Genomic DNA, 16755 nt, shown 5'->3' with positions numbered 1-16755 from the left:
TGCTCAATAACCATTAATTGCCCTTCGCCTTATTTGCTTGGGAAACTTGCTATTTTAAAGAATCCTATTAAGACATAAGAATCTTTTACTGAAGTAGATATCCCCAATTTATCTTCTGTGTAAAACTTAATTTTCAAGTTTACTTAAAATATGGCGCCTATGAATTGCATAGAAAAGGACTCTTATCTGCTAAAAACAAGATTTTTGATAAAAATGTAACAGAAAGAAGTAGGGGAAAAGACATTATTGGCTGATGTGCAGTTTTTATTCTTTGGAGAAATTCAGTGGCAGCTATTAAATCTGCTCCATTTAGGGGCTGCTCATAAACTGGAAATAAGGTAGACAAAGAACAGGGAACATTCTGGGGGGAAAAAAAACTGTTTTGTGCCCCTTTCCCACCAATATATACCTTATACTTGAAAACCAACGTTTTTATGAGCATAGCTTTATTTCAGAAAGCAGTAGGTACAACTTTGAAAGCAAAATTGACCAAAACTCATATAATGATGGATTCGTTTCTCCTCCTAAAGCTTATACTGTATGTGTCCTTCTTCATGTAAAAGTATACTAGTTGGAAAGAAACAGCCTAAATAGTCTAAATAGGCTGTGTCTTATAATGCCAGGTGAGGATACATTTTCTAAAAATATTTCATTCCATGTTCATGGGAATGCTGGCACTACGCCTGAAGATCTGCACATATTCATTGAGTTTACTGGGAAATCTCATAATGAAAATATTTACTTAGTAATTTCATTTCTCTTCTATTTTGAACTTTATAAACTACATACTTATTACACAGATAAACTTAAAAGATGTGGCTGAATTTTAAAGTACATTTTTAATTGTGGAGTTCTTTTTCCCTTATACTGTTGTAGTTTATTTTCTACAATGTATGATTTGGCTGGTAGACTGTGTATCATATTAACAAGTGATAATTGAACTTATTAAAAATAAGCATTTCCAAACTAACTGAATACAAAGCTTTTACAACTTTTTTATCTATCCTCATGAGAGAGCCTTGAATATTTAATCACTTGCCCCTAATTTTGTTTTCAGAGATGGAAGATTTGCCCAGTTTTAAACATACAAAATCTTATGCATCTCAGAATATAACTATTACATTAGATTTAAGATTCTAACATCTGAGAAAAGAGTAATCTTGAGATGGAAGGTTGAAAAAATCAAATGATGCAAAATCAGCAGAAATAGTCTTGTTTATTGGAGTTTTCAATAACAAGTATTTAGAATATTGTCAGATACAAAAGTGTATGTAATGTAGTGAAAACACTAAAGCTTTGAAATCTCAGGAATTTAAAAAGTAGAATATACCATTATTGATTTAATATGTATTCATGGTTTTCTTAATTCTTGTAGGAAACTAGGTATTTGGAAAGGCTTGAGCAAAGTTATTTTAAGTCAAAAACTTCTCAGTCTTGAATTTCCATCCTGAAATGTTTCTTTGGTGCTAAATTGTCCACCATAGAAAAAAATATATAAAAAGATTTAATTTTTTTATAAAATCCTGTTTTTACAGGATAAAAGGGAAATTGAAGCATCGTTGACTCTTGGATTGACCATGCGAGGAATACAGATTTTTCAGGTTGGTAAATGAGAAATAAGTGTCAAATGCTATCGGCCATGTCTTATATTTACAGTGTGCCTCCGTGGTCCTGCCATAGGTTCAGTAGTCCATTTTTGGCCATTGGCTGGTCCTAATTTTCTATTTATCTAGCACAAATGTGGATGATGTAAGATGGATAAAGTGACTCAGCCTGGTTGTTCCTCTATAAATCCTCTATAACAGAAAAAAAAATAAGCCAAAGATTAACCCAGGTTCGTCACTAATAGATCACTGACAGATCGTTAATATCCAAATATTTCTCTCTGTGCATCATTGATTTTAAATATTCTTTTATCCTCTGGAGCATTTATAAGTGAAAAGAAAAATAACATTTCAATATTGTGCCTGACCAGACATGTTAATTTCCGTTATGCTTTTCTGATCAAACTTATCCCTTAAATAAGTAGTAACTGTCACCCTTTAGCAGGTGGGACAGTATTATCCTGCAGCCATCAGAAAGGGAGACAGAATACCTCTTTCTGCAAGACACAGAAAAGTAGAAGGATTCTTAGGTTTGATGTAGGCAAAATATCCAGTTAGGAAAATCTGAGTGCTTTATCGCATCTCTTGAACACCTGAGTCTTTTTGACTCTTTATTTAAATTTAGGGATAGGCCAGAAGGGAAAAGATTGCCTTGAAAGGGCCAGTTAATACAGTTACACAGGAACCAAAAGCCACAGAATTGTTATCACTAATCTTTTAATTATTTTCTGTATTTCTCCAAAGAGATGTGGGAGGGTTTTCAGATTTTAATTACTATACTTTAGTTTTCAGGGAAAGAAGTTAGAGCCATTTTACAGTATCTGTCATTTTCCCGCTAACTCCATATGCATTGTTATTTTCACAGAATTTAGATGAAGAGAAACAATTACTTTATGATTTCCCCTGGACAAATGTTGGAAAGTTGGTGTTTGTGGTAAGTTTAAAATAACTGGCTTAAAAGAAGAGTCTCAATAATTGCTTTGTTTTGTGGATTTTTATTTTTTGTTTTTGTTTTTAAACAATATTGTCTCAGGTACAAAAGCTGTTGTTTTTAAGAAGTTGACACTGGAGGTAATTTACTTTCTTGTATTCTGATGCATGTGCTATATATTCATTCCCACGTATATCAGTAATGATCTTAAAATCAAAGAATCTTACAGTAAAGAATCTTAGAGCAAAAGAAGTTAGTAATTTTAATTTATGGTTGGTCCCTAGCACATGACCCTAAGTTATTCTAATTGCAGAAACCAATTAGTGTAGAAGTTAGCCAGTTCTTTTGAAAGTTACCTCTTTTGAGCAAAGAATAAAGAATTACATAAAAAGAGGCTTCTATTAATATTTGACTATTTAAAACTCATTATTTTAAAGAGAGGTCTACAACTCTTAAGAGGAAAAATACTCTTACAATATTGAGAGTGATATGCTTTCTTTTGTTAGAGCAGCTTCTTCATTTTTCCCAATGATTTCTCTATTTTGCCAGCTATATCCATTTTTTTTGTAGGGTTCAAATAATTATAGTTAATAATGTGTACATTTCATCATAAAAATTCATAGTTCTGGCTGGGCCCAGTGGTTCACGCCTGTAGTCACAGCACTTTGGGAGGCCGAGGTGGGTGGATCACCTGAGGTCAGGAGGTCAAGACCAGCCTGGCCAACGTGGTGAAACCCGTCTCTACTAAAAGTAAAAAAATTAGCTGGGCATAGTTGTGGGTGCCTGTAATCCCAGCTATAGGAGGTTGAGGCAGGAGAATTGCTTGAACCTGGGAGGCAGAGGCTGCAGTGAGCCAAGACTAAAAAAAAAATTCACAGTTCTGCTTTGTTCAGAAATTGTTGGAAAAAATATATGAAGAAAGGAAGGTAAGGATTTGTAGACGTGGGCTTCTCTCCTGTAAGGAAGAAGGCCTATATAAATAAAGGGCTATATTGCAGATAGAATGTGGGCATTGACTCTTTGCTGCCTTGTGAATCAAAAGATGTGTTTCTGACTTCACATTATTTTAATTACTTGGGCACAATTCAATCTGATTTCAATTTACTCATACATTACATTGGGCCTGACCTGTCTCATCCTAACTGGCTCTTTTTTGTTTCAAGCTGTTTGTGAAAGGATCTGAGCTGTCTGAAAATGAGCAAATTATTGACCCACTTGCCCCTTTCATGTCCCAAATTAAGTAATAATAAAGTACCTTTATAAAATTGAGGTTTTTTTTAAGGGTCCTGGACATGGCGCTTACTAAATCTATTTGTGTATTGCCCTTATTCGAGGAGCTCTTTTTTAAGATACATATTTTGGGGCCTCATCATCCTCCTCCAGGAGATTTTTGGCTCAGTGAGTCTGGAGTAGAGATGAGGAATCTATTTTGACAAGTTTCTCAGATGATACTTCTTGCAGCCAGCCCAGCCCTGCCTAGCTGTATGACCTTGTGCAAGTTACATAAACTCTGTTTCTTGGTTTCATTCTAAAATGTGGATAATTATCTCCCTAGACTTGCTGTGACGATTAAGTGAGTGGATACATGCTTAGTGCTCAATAAACGTCAGTTGTTACTGTTTCATTGTTGGGATCCACTGGTAGTTCCTTTAAAATGAGGGAAAGCTCAGAGATTAAAAAAAACAAAACACTACCACCTTATCCCTATCTGGGCTACACAAGCCCATACTGCTGTGTGCAGACTTCAAGGTGTGTGGTTAGAATATGCCTCCATCCTTGCTTTACCTCCACCCTCTGGCTGAGAATCATTATATCTGAAGTACTCCTTTTTGTATTTCAGTTGCCCTATTCATGATTAGGAAAGTTAAGAGAATTCATAATATCCCATAACTGTAAGAAACTTTGTCAAAGCCTTGCCCTTAACTGAGGTCTTTATCTTAATGATCTCACATTTAGAGAATGAGATTCCTTATATCTCTACTGATAGCTGTTCTTGTTCTTTCCCATCTCATCCCTCCAACTACCAGCTCTCTGTGTCCAGCTAGGGAAGTTTCCCATTTCTTCTAAACCCTAAATAGATATCCGGTCTGTCTTATTCACTACCTTTTTTTTTTTTTTTTTTTTCAGTGCCTAGTAAGGTGTTTGGTACATAGTAAGTGTTCAATAAATATTTGACTGCATTAGTCTCTTTTAGAATGGGTTGTTTCGTTGCTGAGTTAGGGTGTTGGGATTACATTTGATGGTTCTTTTATGATGGACCTTCTCTTCTCCATTACACAAATAGCCTGCCCAGCCAGAGAAACCAAAGACACTCCTCAGCTGTTTTGGATAGTCAGTGTTTACCGACAGACCCTTATGGCTAGATGCTTTCCTAAATTTTTGTCCTATGACATTTTTGAAAGGGAAAACGGTAATTTATCCCACAAGGAATTTTAAATGAAACTTTATTTATTTCAGAATCTATAATTTTCCTTACTAAATAGAAAACAAAGGGGACTTTGGCAAGCCAATGAGAGATTTTTTTCTTCCTGAATTTGATTCATGGTTTCCTTCCAAAGGGCAAGAAATTTGAGATTTTGCCAGATGGCTTGCCTTCAGCCCGGAAGCTCATATACTACACGGGGTGCCCCATGCGCTCCAGACACCTCCTGCAACTTCTGAGCAACAGCCACCGCCTCTACATGAATCTGCAGCCTGTCCTGCGCCACATCCGGAAGCTGGAGGAAAACGAAGGTATCGCAGGGTCCAGGGTGTGGAAGCAAATTGTACCTTTGCACCCATGCCTCTTACTCTGGATGGGGGTCTTGAACTCCTACAGAATTGGATTTTGGGACTGGGACTTTCCGATTGAGAGCAGCATTTCTATTTACATCTCATTATGTTCCAGAAGGCAAAGGGTTAGGCTTCAGCTCCACTTACCTTGGCACCTATTCAAAATATCTTGAGGTGACCCCATTTAGCTGTCTCGGTCTTTAATGTTTTCCCATGCCTGACTTGAAAATCCTTGCAAAAAGCCACCCCATTAAGGCACAGGGCAAGGGTTTATCTGCAACTCAGATTTTATCTGCTTTTAAAGCTTTGTATATACAGTGACACACCTTGGTGCTATTATCCACAAGTGATCTGGAATTCCTTCCAATGTGATTATTTCTTAGGGTTAGAGTCACAATAAAGGTGGGTTACAGATGTGTCTCCAGCCTCTGATTAACAGCTGGGAGGCCCCCTAAGTCTGGTCTGGCAAGAATGTCAAACAAAGGAGAGGGAAGTCAGCTAGTCCTATGGGGGCTTTGCTGAGATGCAGATGAAATAGACCAGTCTTTGGGGCCCCAGAGTACTGGACCTGGAAAGGGAAGCAAGTCAGGATGGGAAAGAAGGCAGTGTTAGCGTCTGTAACATGAGGCTTCAACTAACAACATTAATCTAACAGCCTTTTATCTTGAGTTGTGGCACCCTGGATTTCCTCCATTTGATACACCCCAACCCTAATCTCCAAAAGTGCTACATTACGTATTTTTTTTTTCATGCTTTGGGGTTTTGTTTATGCTTTCAAAGGTTTGTTTTGCAAAAATTTGTTTTGCAAATTCACGTTGTAGTAATAGCTAACAGCAATATGATTAGATTGGATTTGGGGTATTTGTATGAACACCAGGATGAAGATTCATATCTTAGGTTTATGTCTGAGATAAATTTTGACACCTCAGACCTCATTTTTCTTTTAGAAACAAGGCAAATACCCATCCCTTCTTAAACAAACAAAAGACGTTGTACAAGTTTGTGATTCTGATTGATTTCTCTCAAAAATTCTCTCTCAACCCAAGTGAGATCCGGTTTGACAATTCTCTTGTAATTTAATAGCGATTAGAACATGAATCATTCCTCACTGTCTGCCACAAACTGCATGTGTCTTCAGAGAGAATTGGTATAACTGTCAGGTGTATTGGCTTCTGCTGATGCTAGACTGCCAGTTCTTCTCCACGATGACTCAACAGTGCCACAAATATCTCTCTCCTATGCTGACATGAATATTAAAAGGAATTCAGATGGGGACAGGAGGAGGATGAAGAAGCAGGAGAACCTGTGAGGGCAGGCGTCTTAATTAGGTGCAGAGCTCATAATTTGCCAAGTCAGCTTCAGTCCTAAATGTCTAACATGGTACCTTGAGAAATTCATTTGTTCTGTCAGCTTTCTGCCTGATGCGTTTTAGCACATTTTTGTTCAGATGACCGTAAGAGATCCCTTTAGAGCCTAAAAGAATTAATGATCCTCCTCTGTAGGTTCTAAGGTAAAAATTACAAAGCATTTTGAGTTCTCAGAGAGGCTTTGTTCATTGCCAAACATAGTGTCAGGTATATTTGGAGGCTTAAGTTAGTATAGGTATCTTAATTTGTTTCGTGATGCTGTCACAAAAGACCACAGACTAGGTAAGTTCTAAAGAACAGAAGTTTATTTCCTCACAGTTCTAGAGGCTGGAAAGTCCAGGATTGAGGGGCCAGCATCTACCAAGGGCCTTCTTGTTACTTCATCCCATGGTGGAAGGTAGAAGGGCAAAGAGAGGGTGAGAGAGAGTAAAAGGGGGCCTAACTCCGTCTCATAATGAACCCACTAGGGCAATAATGGCATTAATCCATTCTCGAAGGCAGAGCCCTTGTGACCTAATCGTCTCTTTAAGCTCCCAGTTCTTACTATTATGATAGCAATTAGACTTCAACATGAGTTTAGGAGAGAACTTTCAAACCATAGCAGTAGGGGAATGAAGGAATGAAAGAGACGTAGACTAGATCTTTTATTTGGATGAGGGGAGGCAGATTTTGGAGGAAGCCTTTTTTTTTCTTCCAAAGAAAAACATATGTAGTTTCTTCTACTTTAGAGGTTTTCCAGGTCTGGAAAAGGCCTGAAACCAAGTTTCTCTGGGCCAATTTTGGCCTGAATCCAATGATCTCACCCACGTTTAAAGGCTCTATCATTTTAACATGAAAAGCCCTTTTTTGGGCTTTAGTTTAACAAAAAAACAGCATAAAGACAGTCTGTGTTTTTCTTAATTTAATTTTATTTAGAATCACCTTGTCTGAAACACTATTTTAGCATTTTAGCAGAAAATGATCACAAGAATTTTTCTATAGGGTTTAAAAGAGAAAGAAAAACATGCCTTGTGTCATTAGAAAACATTTGCAAGCCTAACTTTATTCAACAGCTGGAGCTTATTCTTAGGATAAGTGGTCACATTTACGGCATTATTTTCTGAAACAGTGTCTGAAAAACCTCATTGTGTCTGGGCTTTTACAACAGAGGGAGTAGAAACAGCACAGGCATATTGATGATCTGCAGTGTTGACCCTAGTGATTATTAAGGGGATGAGAGGTTGCATTTTACATTTCTTAAAATAAATTTCAGAATTATTTAAATTTCTCTCAGTTTGTAACTGAGTGGTGTGAAGCTTCTTAAATATCTGGAGAGGGTCTGATACAGCACTAGGAACAGAAGCCAGCCATGTGGAACACCCAGACCATGCTAACATGTTCACAGAAATAGGTAGAAAACAGGCTGGCAAGTACTTGTCTTCTCGTGAGCATACTCTAGTGAGTATAGAGGAACTATAATGACCTCTGAACCTATCAGAAAGTTGGGAGTAAAAAGGCTATGTGTAAAGATGCAGAAAAGCTTTAAAATGATTAGACCCACAATTCCTAATTATGTTAGAGCAATGGCACTCCAGCAACTTACAGACTTTTACTTTTTTCTCTTCATTTACTACTCATCCAAGGGCCACATGGCTATTATTGTGAAACCACAGTGAATAGAAACTATGACAATTTTTACAAACTGCTTTAGCTTTCCACCTTCATCTCATGCCTGCTGATTTAGAAGATAGGGATTATTAGAACCTAGTCTACCCTCTAAATGATGAGTTGTACATGGATGCATTTTTGTTTTGATGATGTGTGCACGGGGCTCTGGTGTCTGGTTTCATCCTACTTCCCGTGTGGCAACATGTACTCACCTTTGAGTTTCAGCCAGTTCCTTGGAAAGATGTAAATGGGCTGGAACCTAGAAATGTACACTTGGCCTTCTCCAAGCATTTGTGCATTTTGCATCCTAGAAGGGGCATCTTTTCCTTCTCCTGCGGCTCATTTTCTCTGTAGGGAGCCTGCGTTGATTATATTTCTGAGCTGGATTCAGACATCAGGCGTGCAAGTATTTTCACTTAACCAAGAAACAAGACAATTAAAATCCATTAACGAGCCCCTGAGAACCCAATTAGTCTACTAGTTAGCAGTTTCTAAAATTAGATCAACTTAACATTCTCCAAATGCACTCTCCATTTTTAATATTGTTTTATTGTATTATTTCTCAACAGTATTAAAAAGCCAAGGAATCTAAACTTCTTCCTTGTTTTACGTTTCTGACCTGAAAGACAAAAATAATATTTTTGCATCAGTTGCATGGTAACTGGCAGCTGGGTTGTAACTTTGTGCCTTAGTGGAATGGTTAGTTTAGTATGTAATAAAAGGGACTTTGCAGTGTTGTGTTTTTGACTGAATTAAAGAACAGCACTGACATGTTAAATTAAAGAACAGCTTTACCAGTCAGAGTTGGAAATCATCAGACCAGTAGTGATTACTGATATTTCCCAAGTAGAAGGTAAAGCCTTACTAATTCAACCTAAGTGGAGAAAATCAATCTTATATTAATGAAAATCCAAATTTTAGAATCTTCACAGGAAATTTTAAGAAGAATAGTTTCATTTTAAATTGTATTCAGCAGATAGAGCTAAGCTAACAATGGAACAAACTGAACAAATGAACAAATAAAATGAATGGCAATTTGCATGATTATATTAAGTAGTCTTCTAGAGCAATGCTTCTGAAATTATCTGCATAAAAGGCCCAGATTTTTAAAATGTTTAATATGCTGTGGATACTTTTACAAAATACAAAATCACATTGGTGGCTGTCATGGCAATGTCACATAGCTCTAAAAGTTTCTAAATGTTCATTATCACTCACTGAACTTATTTCACTATGGACCAGTAAATTTGCAGACAAGAAGTGGTCTGTGACTACACTTTAAATACCACTCTTCTACGGCTTGGAGCTTTAAAAAAAAACAAACTGGGTAGTTTAAATATCCCCCTCAAATCTGTTGCACTGGTTTTTATTCATTTTTCAGTCTTCTGAAGTCAAGTTCCTGTCTAAATTATCACTACTTTCCAATCACTAGATCCTGAATTAGAAGTTATCCTTGTTCTTGGCCTGATGAGTCACTTAAGCTCACCAGCTGTCCCTTCTGTCTTGGTTGATGTTATGATGAACTGTGTTCCCCACCACACAGAGAAGAAGCAGTACCGGGAATCTTACATCAGTGACAACCTGGACCTCGACATGGACCAGCTAGAAAAGCGGTCACGGGCCAGCGGGAGCAGCGCAGGCAGCATGAAGCACAAGCGCCTGTCTCGTCATTCCACCGCCAGCCACAGCAGTTCCCACACCTCGGGCATTGAGGCAGACACCAAGCCCCGGGACACAGGGCCAGAAGACAGCTACTCCAGCAGTGCCATCCACCGCAAGCTGAAAACCTGCAGCTCTATGACCAGCCATGGCAGCTCCCACACCTCAGGGGTGGAGAGTGGCGGCAAAGACCGACTAGAAGAGGACTCGCAGGATGATGGTAACAGTACTGTCCCCTCACTGGCTCTCTTTTTAGTCTCTCCCAGTTTTTTCAAGTATTGGCTCTATAGCACTGGTGTCTGGAGAGAACTTTACGTCGTAGTAATAGAGCAGAAGTGCCCTGTCTTCCCCAATGACTTGGTTGCGTTGCTTGTGTTTGGCTGTGCACAAACATCCCTCTAGTTTTGATCCTTTGTGGCCGCAAGATTAGATGGTTGTGGACTCAAAGTCTTAGCTGTTTCTATGAAGTAGATTGGAGATAAGTCCTGGAGCCCTTGTGTCTGTATTTCTAATTCCCAGAGTAAATAAAACAGTGGTTAGAACAACACGGTGGAGTGCAGTAATAGTAACAAAAACATCTTAAACTTCTCTACCCCTCCCCACAAAATAAAGATTGGAGTCCATGCCACTGAGTTACTTCGTAATGTTTTTCTTAAGTGCCTCCCATGTATCCAGATCTATAGAGAAGATAAATATAGCACCTGGCTGATAGGAACTTACTCAGTGTTAAGGAGATAAGATGAATCCTATGGCTTATCTCAGCCAAAGTTAATATTTATGTTCCTCTTTTATATTATTTTTCTGTCTCAAATAAGTGCTATAGCACTCAGGCTTGAGGGAAAAGACAGACTGTTAAAGTGCAGACCGTCTGTTCAGTTTCTATAGAATTTGTGCGGATCTCAAGTCCCTCAGTGCCCTTGAGAGTAGGCAACCATGGGACATGGGGGGCTTTGTGAACTTCTCATCTGCCTGTGTCAGTGAGCCTTGCTTTGGCATCAGGCAAAGGGCCCATCAGTTTTGGTTTATCCTTTGTCATTGCAGCAAGGTAGTATAGTTTTTCTTCTTAAAAAATACAGATTAATTGGCAAATTATAGTATTAGAAAACATGTAGATAATGCAGCAATCCTATCAGAAAGAACAAGTAGCAGCTGTTGAGAATTGTCCCTGGAGTTTTCTGTTAGAGTCTCATTAGCAAATTTATTTTCAAATATGAATAATTACCTAGCCACCCACAAAATATGGTTGTATATTATGGCGACCATTTCCGTTTTTGTCATTAACTGTCTTTTCCTTCTTCTGCGTCAGAAATAGAGATGTTGGTTGATGACCCTCGGGACCTGGAGCAGATGAATGAAGAGTCTCTGGAAGTCAGCCCAGACATGTGCATCTACATCACAGAGGACATGCTCATGTCGCGGAAGCTGAATGGACACTCTGGTGAGCTCTTACAGAAGTTCTTCTTCCGTGGTAGCAGGTTATCCAGGACTGAAAAACACCTGCCTCAGAAAATAGAAGGGGTGGCTGGGTGCTCTAGATCAGAGACTGGGCTGCACTAAGAGCCTCTCCAGGTCAGTATCATAAGTTGCAGAACCCTGTGCCTTCTGTGGAAAAAAGGGAAGAGGAGAAACACCCAGGATTGGGAATTAGCATTTTCTTCTCCACACTTTGGACAAAAGGTAGTTGTACAATAGGGTTCTCTCTATGTTAGGCTATGTTGAGAATCATATAATATATCCAGAAGGCCTGTAGACCCCTTCAGTCTGGCCTCCTTTTTACAGATCAGCTATCCTATAGTTCAAAGAGGGCAAATTCTACATGGCTAGAAACAGAAGTAGGCCTCCAGGGTTTTTGTTTGTTTGTTTGTTTTTTGTTTTTTTTCCCCCACTGTGTTAACACCCGTAGAGGAGTCTGGGAGGAAAAGTGTCAAAATGGGTTGACCTAAAAAGATACTCTTAAATTCCATATTTGTATAAATTCTTCTAGAAAACATGCATTCACTATAATCCTATTATAGATATATAATGTACAATATATATTTCTGTCACATGTAAGATAACTATCTTTTAAAAATGGCAGCAGTATGGGTTTGTTTATAGACATCAGTCACATCTAACTGCAGTTGTCACACATCATGAATCAGTCTGTTTTCTAGAGAAATATGCCTCAGCAACCAACGCTATTGACGGTTCCTTCCAGCTTTGATTGAATGAAGTTCCCAACTGGGGTGACCTGTCCCTACTCTGGCAAATCCACAGCCCCTGATGCTCATTGAGCCTCTTCCTCCAGGTGCCAGGCACTGGAAATCAGAGATGATCCAGACCGATACACACTCACCACCATCCTGGCACTTAGTCCTCAAGAGCAGGAGGCATCTTTTGTTTCAGAATTCCATTTGCTAACCCAGCAGAACCCTGGCCTCCAGATCTTCTGCCAGGAGCATTCTCTGCCTGTGGCTGCAGAGAATCACTCTCTGACCAACACTGCCTCCTCAGGCTGGTTGCTGTAAACATGCTTAGAGTTCAGATACCAAACTTTGCCCCTTTTTGCCCATCTGCTTTACATTTTAATTTAAATTAAATATAACATTCACAATTATATGCACATTTTAGGTCCGTAGATAGCTCTATGTATATATGTTTGTGGAAGGGAAATGGTCTAAAAACTGTGTGCCACTGTGCCTCTGGGAAGGGGAATATTAGGGAAGCTCACCTACATTTTGCGTTTATATATTTCTGCATTTAATTTTTATCACTGTAAATTTTAAATAGAGATAAAATTTAAGTAAAAAGGATGACTGTTTAAGAAGATTTATATATGAAAATGTTTATTGAACTGTTATTTTAAAAAAATTAAAGAATGAGTGGTAAGGCCAGGCGCAGTGGCGCATGCCTGTGATCCCAGCACTTTGGGATGCCGAGGCGGGCGGATCACCTGAGATCAGGAGTTGGAGACCAGCCTGGCCAACATGATGAAATGCCATCTCTACTAAAAATACCCAAAAAATTAGCTAGGCATGGTGGCATGGGCCTGTAATCCCAGCTATGTGGGAGACTGGGGCAAGAGAATCACTTGAACCCGGGAGGTGGAGGTTGCAGTGAGCTGAGATTGCGCCCCTGCACTCCATCCTGGGTGACAGAGTGAGACTCTGTCAAAAAATAAAAAGAAACAAGTGATTAAATTATCACATATTCATACAATGGTATATAACCATTAAATTTGAGATTTTCAAACAGTATTTAATAACGTAAGATAGTTAAGGTAAACAGTAAAAATTATATAAAATCTGCTTTAAAAATAAGAATGTTTATCTGTGTATTTAAAAAACACATAAAACTATTAATAGCTTTTTCTTTGGATGTTAGGGTTATAGAAATAGATGATTTTATTTCTTACATCATCCTAGTTTCCCAAATTCTCTACAATTTGAGCATTTAAGTGTTGCTTATGAAACATTCAGCTAAGTGCATGTCTTGGCAGCACATATACTAAAGTTGCAGTGATACAGAGAAGATTAGCATGTCCCCTGTGTAAGGATGACATGCAAATTTGTGAAGCGTTCCATATCTTTCAAAAAAAATAAATAAGTGAATAACCACCCTCAGCCTAAGACTGAGTAGTGCTGAAGTATACCTCTCTGTCTTTCATTCCTACGGAGTTTGATAGGAGTTGGTTCAGTGTTTTGAGCACGAGCTCATTGCTGACTTTCCCAATGTTGGATCTGGGTTTGGAGAAGACCTTACAGGCATGGTAGCTGAGGGCACATTTACCAGTAAATCCAAAAGGAACCATGCCAGTTGCCAACCAGTGCACACAGACCCAAGTCCACATGTCTCTGTGATGATTTGTTTTAATGTTCTTTAGAAGATATTGTTCTAGATCTTCTACTAAAGCAGTTTGTACTAACTCCTAAAATGTGAGTATCACTTAAGTCTTTTTTTCTTTTTTTTTTTAAGAGGAGTTTCACTCTTATTGCCCAGGCTGGATGGAGTGCAGTGGCACAATCTTAGCTCACTGCCATCTCTGCCTCCAGGTTCAAGCGATTTTCCTGTTTCAGCCTCCAGAATAGCTGTGATTACAGGCATGTGCCACCACACCCAGCTATTTTTATATTCTTAGCAGAGGTGACCAAGTTGGTCAGGCTGGTCTCGAATGCCTGATCTCAGGTGATCCACCTGTCTCGGCCTCCCAAAGTGCTGGGATTATAGGCGTGACCCACCAGACCCGGTCATCACCTGAGTTTTTAGAGTGTCAACTTGTAGGCTGGCATGGTGGCTCATGCCTGTAATCCCAGCACTTTGGGAGGCCAAGGCGGGCGGATCATGAGGTCAAGAGATCGAGACCATCCTAGCCAACACGGTGAAACCCCGTCTCTACTAAAAGTACAAAAATTAGCAGGGTGTGGCAGCATGCATCTGTAGTCCCAGCTACTTGGGAAGCTGAGGCAGGAGAATTGCTTGAACCTGGGAGGCAGAGGTTGCAGTGAGCCGAGATCACGCCACTGAACTCCAGCCTGGTGACAGAGCAAGACTCCGTCTCATAAGTAAAGTGTCTACTTGTAAACCAGGAATGTCTTCATGTTTCAATTGAACTAATTATTGAATACTTAAATGTGTTTATGGCATATGCTAGACACTGAGTCATTATGAAGTGTTTCTAAAGAGTTAAGGGATAGAACCCAAAAAGTCATTCTGTAGACTACTGGCAATATTTGAATAAGAATCACATTACTTAAGGTGTTTTTTGTTTGTTTGTTTGTTTGTTTTGAAGATGAGGATGTATTTTTTTTTTTTTTAAGTAGCCATTGGCCTTATGGTTCTAGGGCTTGACCTGTAGTACATTTGCTTCATCTATTGGCAAGAAAAATTTCAGCCTTGTTTATGTACACCTCTAGTTCTTATTGGTAATTTTACTTCTGAGACATTTTTTTCTAAATGCTTCACTCACATGCCAGTCACGTAGGGAAGTGTCAGCCCTGGATTTCTGCTTCTGAAATTTTAGCGGGTTTCCACTGCGTGCTGAGGTGATTAGGTGAAAGGATACTGTTCTCAAATACCCAGTACTGAATTTTCACTGTGGCCTCCTGGTTTGTCTCCTGCCCGTGGGATCTGCTGCAGGAGGTATGTGCCAAGTGTCCTATCAGCCAAACAGAGCTGTCGTGAACTAAGGGTATCCATGTATAGTCCCTGTACCTCACCCTTTTATGCGTTCACTGTGTGATCATCATTAAAACTAGCGGGCAGGTGTTGTTATTGGCCCCATTTTATACAAGAAGAAGACTGAGACACTGAGAAGCTAAGTAACTGGCCAGGATACATGGCTAATTAGTTGTCTGGGCCAAGATCCAGCCAGATCTGTCTGACTTCAGAGGCCAGAGCCTCCACAATTCATCACTATACATCCAAGCCAAACCAAATCTAGAGGCATGTGTTCAGCAAGGGTAAAGTTTAATGCTGCTGCTGTATAGAAAGGGGAGGAGAGGAAGCTTTATGAGATGCAGTAAAAAGGCTGCTTTACACCTATAGTCTTTGCTTTTTATCTCTAACTTCATCATAAATAGCTTAATTAAAAGTTTGTTTTAGAAAATTCAGACTCTAAACGTCTTCCTACACTCTAACCCTACTCATTAACCTCTGTTTACTGTAAGATGAGAATGTGTGCTGTCTTGGTTGTCTGCCATCAAAGAGTCACAATGAGACTTTTTGGTAATGGTTAATATTGAATTTTTCATTCCTGATAGCAGTATGTTAGACTATATGGCAAGAGGTATGAATAATTTGAAGTATTTGTTGTTTATATCTCTGTGTTTTATTTCAGGGTTGATTGTGAAAGAAATTGGTTCTTCCACCTCGAGCTCTTCAGAAACAGTTGTTAAGCTTCGTGGCCAGAGTACTGATTCTCTTCCACAGGTATTAAAGAAAGTGAAAAACATAAATTAGGAAATAAATTATAGAAAATTTTAAGTATTAACTTACATTTATACAAATGAGAAAAAATTAAAAACCCTAAGGAAGTGTTTCTTCTTAGATACGTACATTCTAGCTTTATTCTGAATTTATTTCCATCTTATTTGCTAGTTCTGCTTATCTTTGAGCTGACCAATTTTTTACTCAGATAAACTATGTATTTTGCTTCACACTTTATATGGTTGGGTAGCCTCTGATCTTCAGACCTCAAGTGAACCACATGTGCACATGCATGTGTTTTTGTGTGTGTTGCTTGTTCTCAACCTGGGAGAATACTATTTTTGTCAATGTGTTCTGGCAGAAATGTTTCCACACTCTGGTTATTCCATTCAGATTGAATTTTCAAAGTATGCTATGCCTAGAGCATTTGACAACCTGTGATCACTGGTTAAACTATTAAATGTCCAACAATATAGATAAAATACTATGAAACTCATGGTTTCAGCATTGGAATGTAATGTGTGACTGATGGCTCTACTTCCAGAGCATGTCTTCCCTCCTCCTGCCTCTCTCTCTTTTTTTTTCCCTTCTGTGTATGTTTCTCTTTTTTTATTTGCATTCTGGCTCTCCTTGTCCTCTACCTTTCTCCTCCTCTTTCTTCCCTTTTTTTCTCTTATGTCTTTTCTTTCTTTTACTTCCACTGAAGTAACCATAATGTGAAAATGATGTTTATGAAATATTTTTCTGAAAACTCCAGTGAATAATCTACTCTTAGATGTTTCTGGGGCATAGCTGATAGTCAGATTCCACACCTACATCATGAGGAAAACATTGTGTGCCTTCCTTGAGGGTTTGTGGGAATGACCAGATG

The 16755-nt window shown here is 38.8% G+C and overlaps 1 protein-coding gene and 1 non-coding gene across 3 annotated transcripts in view; both read left to right on the top strand.

Moving 5' to 3' along the window:
* FRMD6 (FERM domain containing 6) overlaps window positions 1–16755 on the top strand; it is an 88666-nt gene that overhangs the window by 67882 nt on the left and 4029 nt on the right. For both annotated transcript variants that reach the window (XM_003930528.4, XM_003930529.4), the window contains exons 8-13: window positions 1536–1601; window positions 2470–2538; window positions 5094–5268; window positions 9865–10200; window positions 11287–11418; window positions 15796–15887. In XM_003930528.4, the coding sequence (XP_003930577.1) occupies window positions 1536–1601; window positions 2470–2538; window positions 5094–5268; window positions 9865–10200; window positions 11287–11418; window positions 15796–15887 (870 nt within the window). The remainder of the gene's footprint in view (window positions 1–1535; window positions 1602–2469; window positions 2539–5093; window positions 5269–9864; window positions 10201–11286; window positions 11419–15795; window positions 15888–16755) is intronic.
* On the top strand, window positions 13443–13549 carry LOC120364096 (U6 spliceosomal RNA). Its single transcript, XR_005579449.1, has one exon. It is a non-coding gene; the product is annotated as a U6 spliceosomal RNA (small nuclear RNA).

The sequence above is a fragment of the Saimiri boliviensis genome, chromosome 2 (genome assembly GCF_048565385.1).
Source record: "Saimiri boliviensis isolate mSaiBol1 chromosome 2, mSaiBol1.pri, whole genome shotgun sequence".
Taxonomy (NCBI): Eukaryota; Metazoa; Chordata; class Mammalia; order Primates; family Cebidae; genus Saimiri; species Saimiri boliviensis.
Note: the sequence above shows the minus strand (reverse complement) of the source record. Positions and strands in the feature narration are given on the sequence as shown.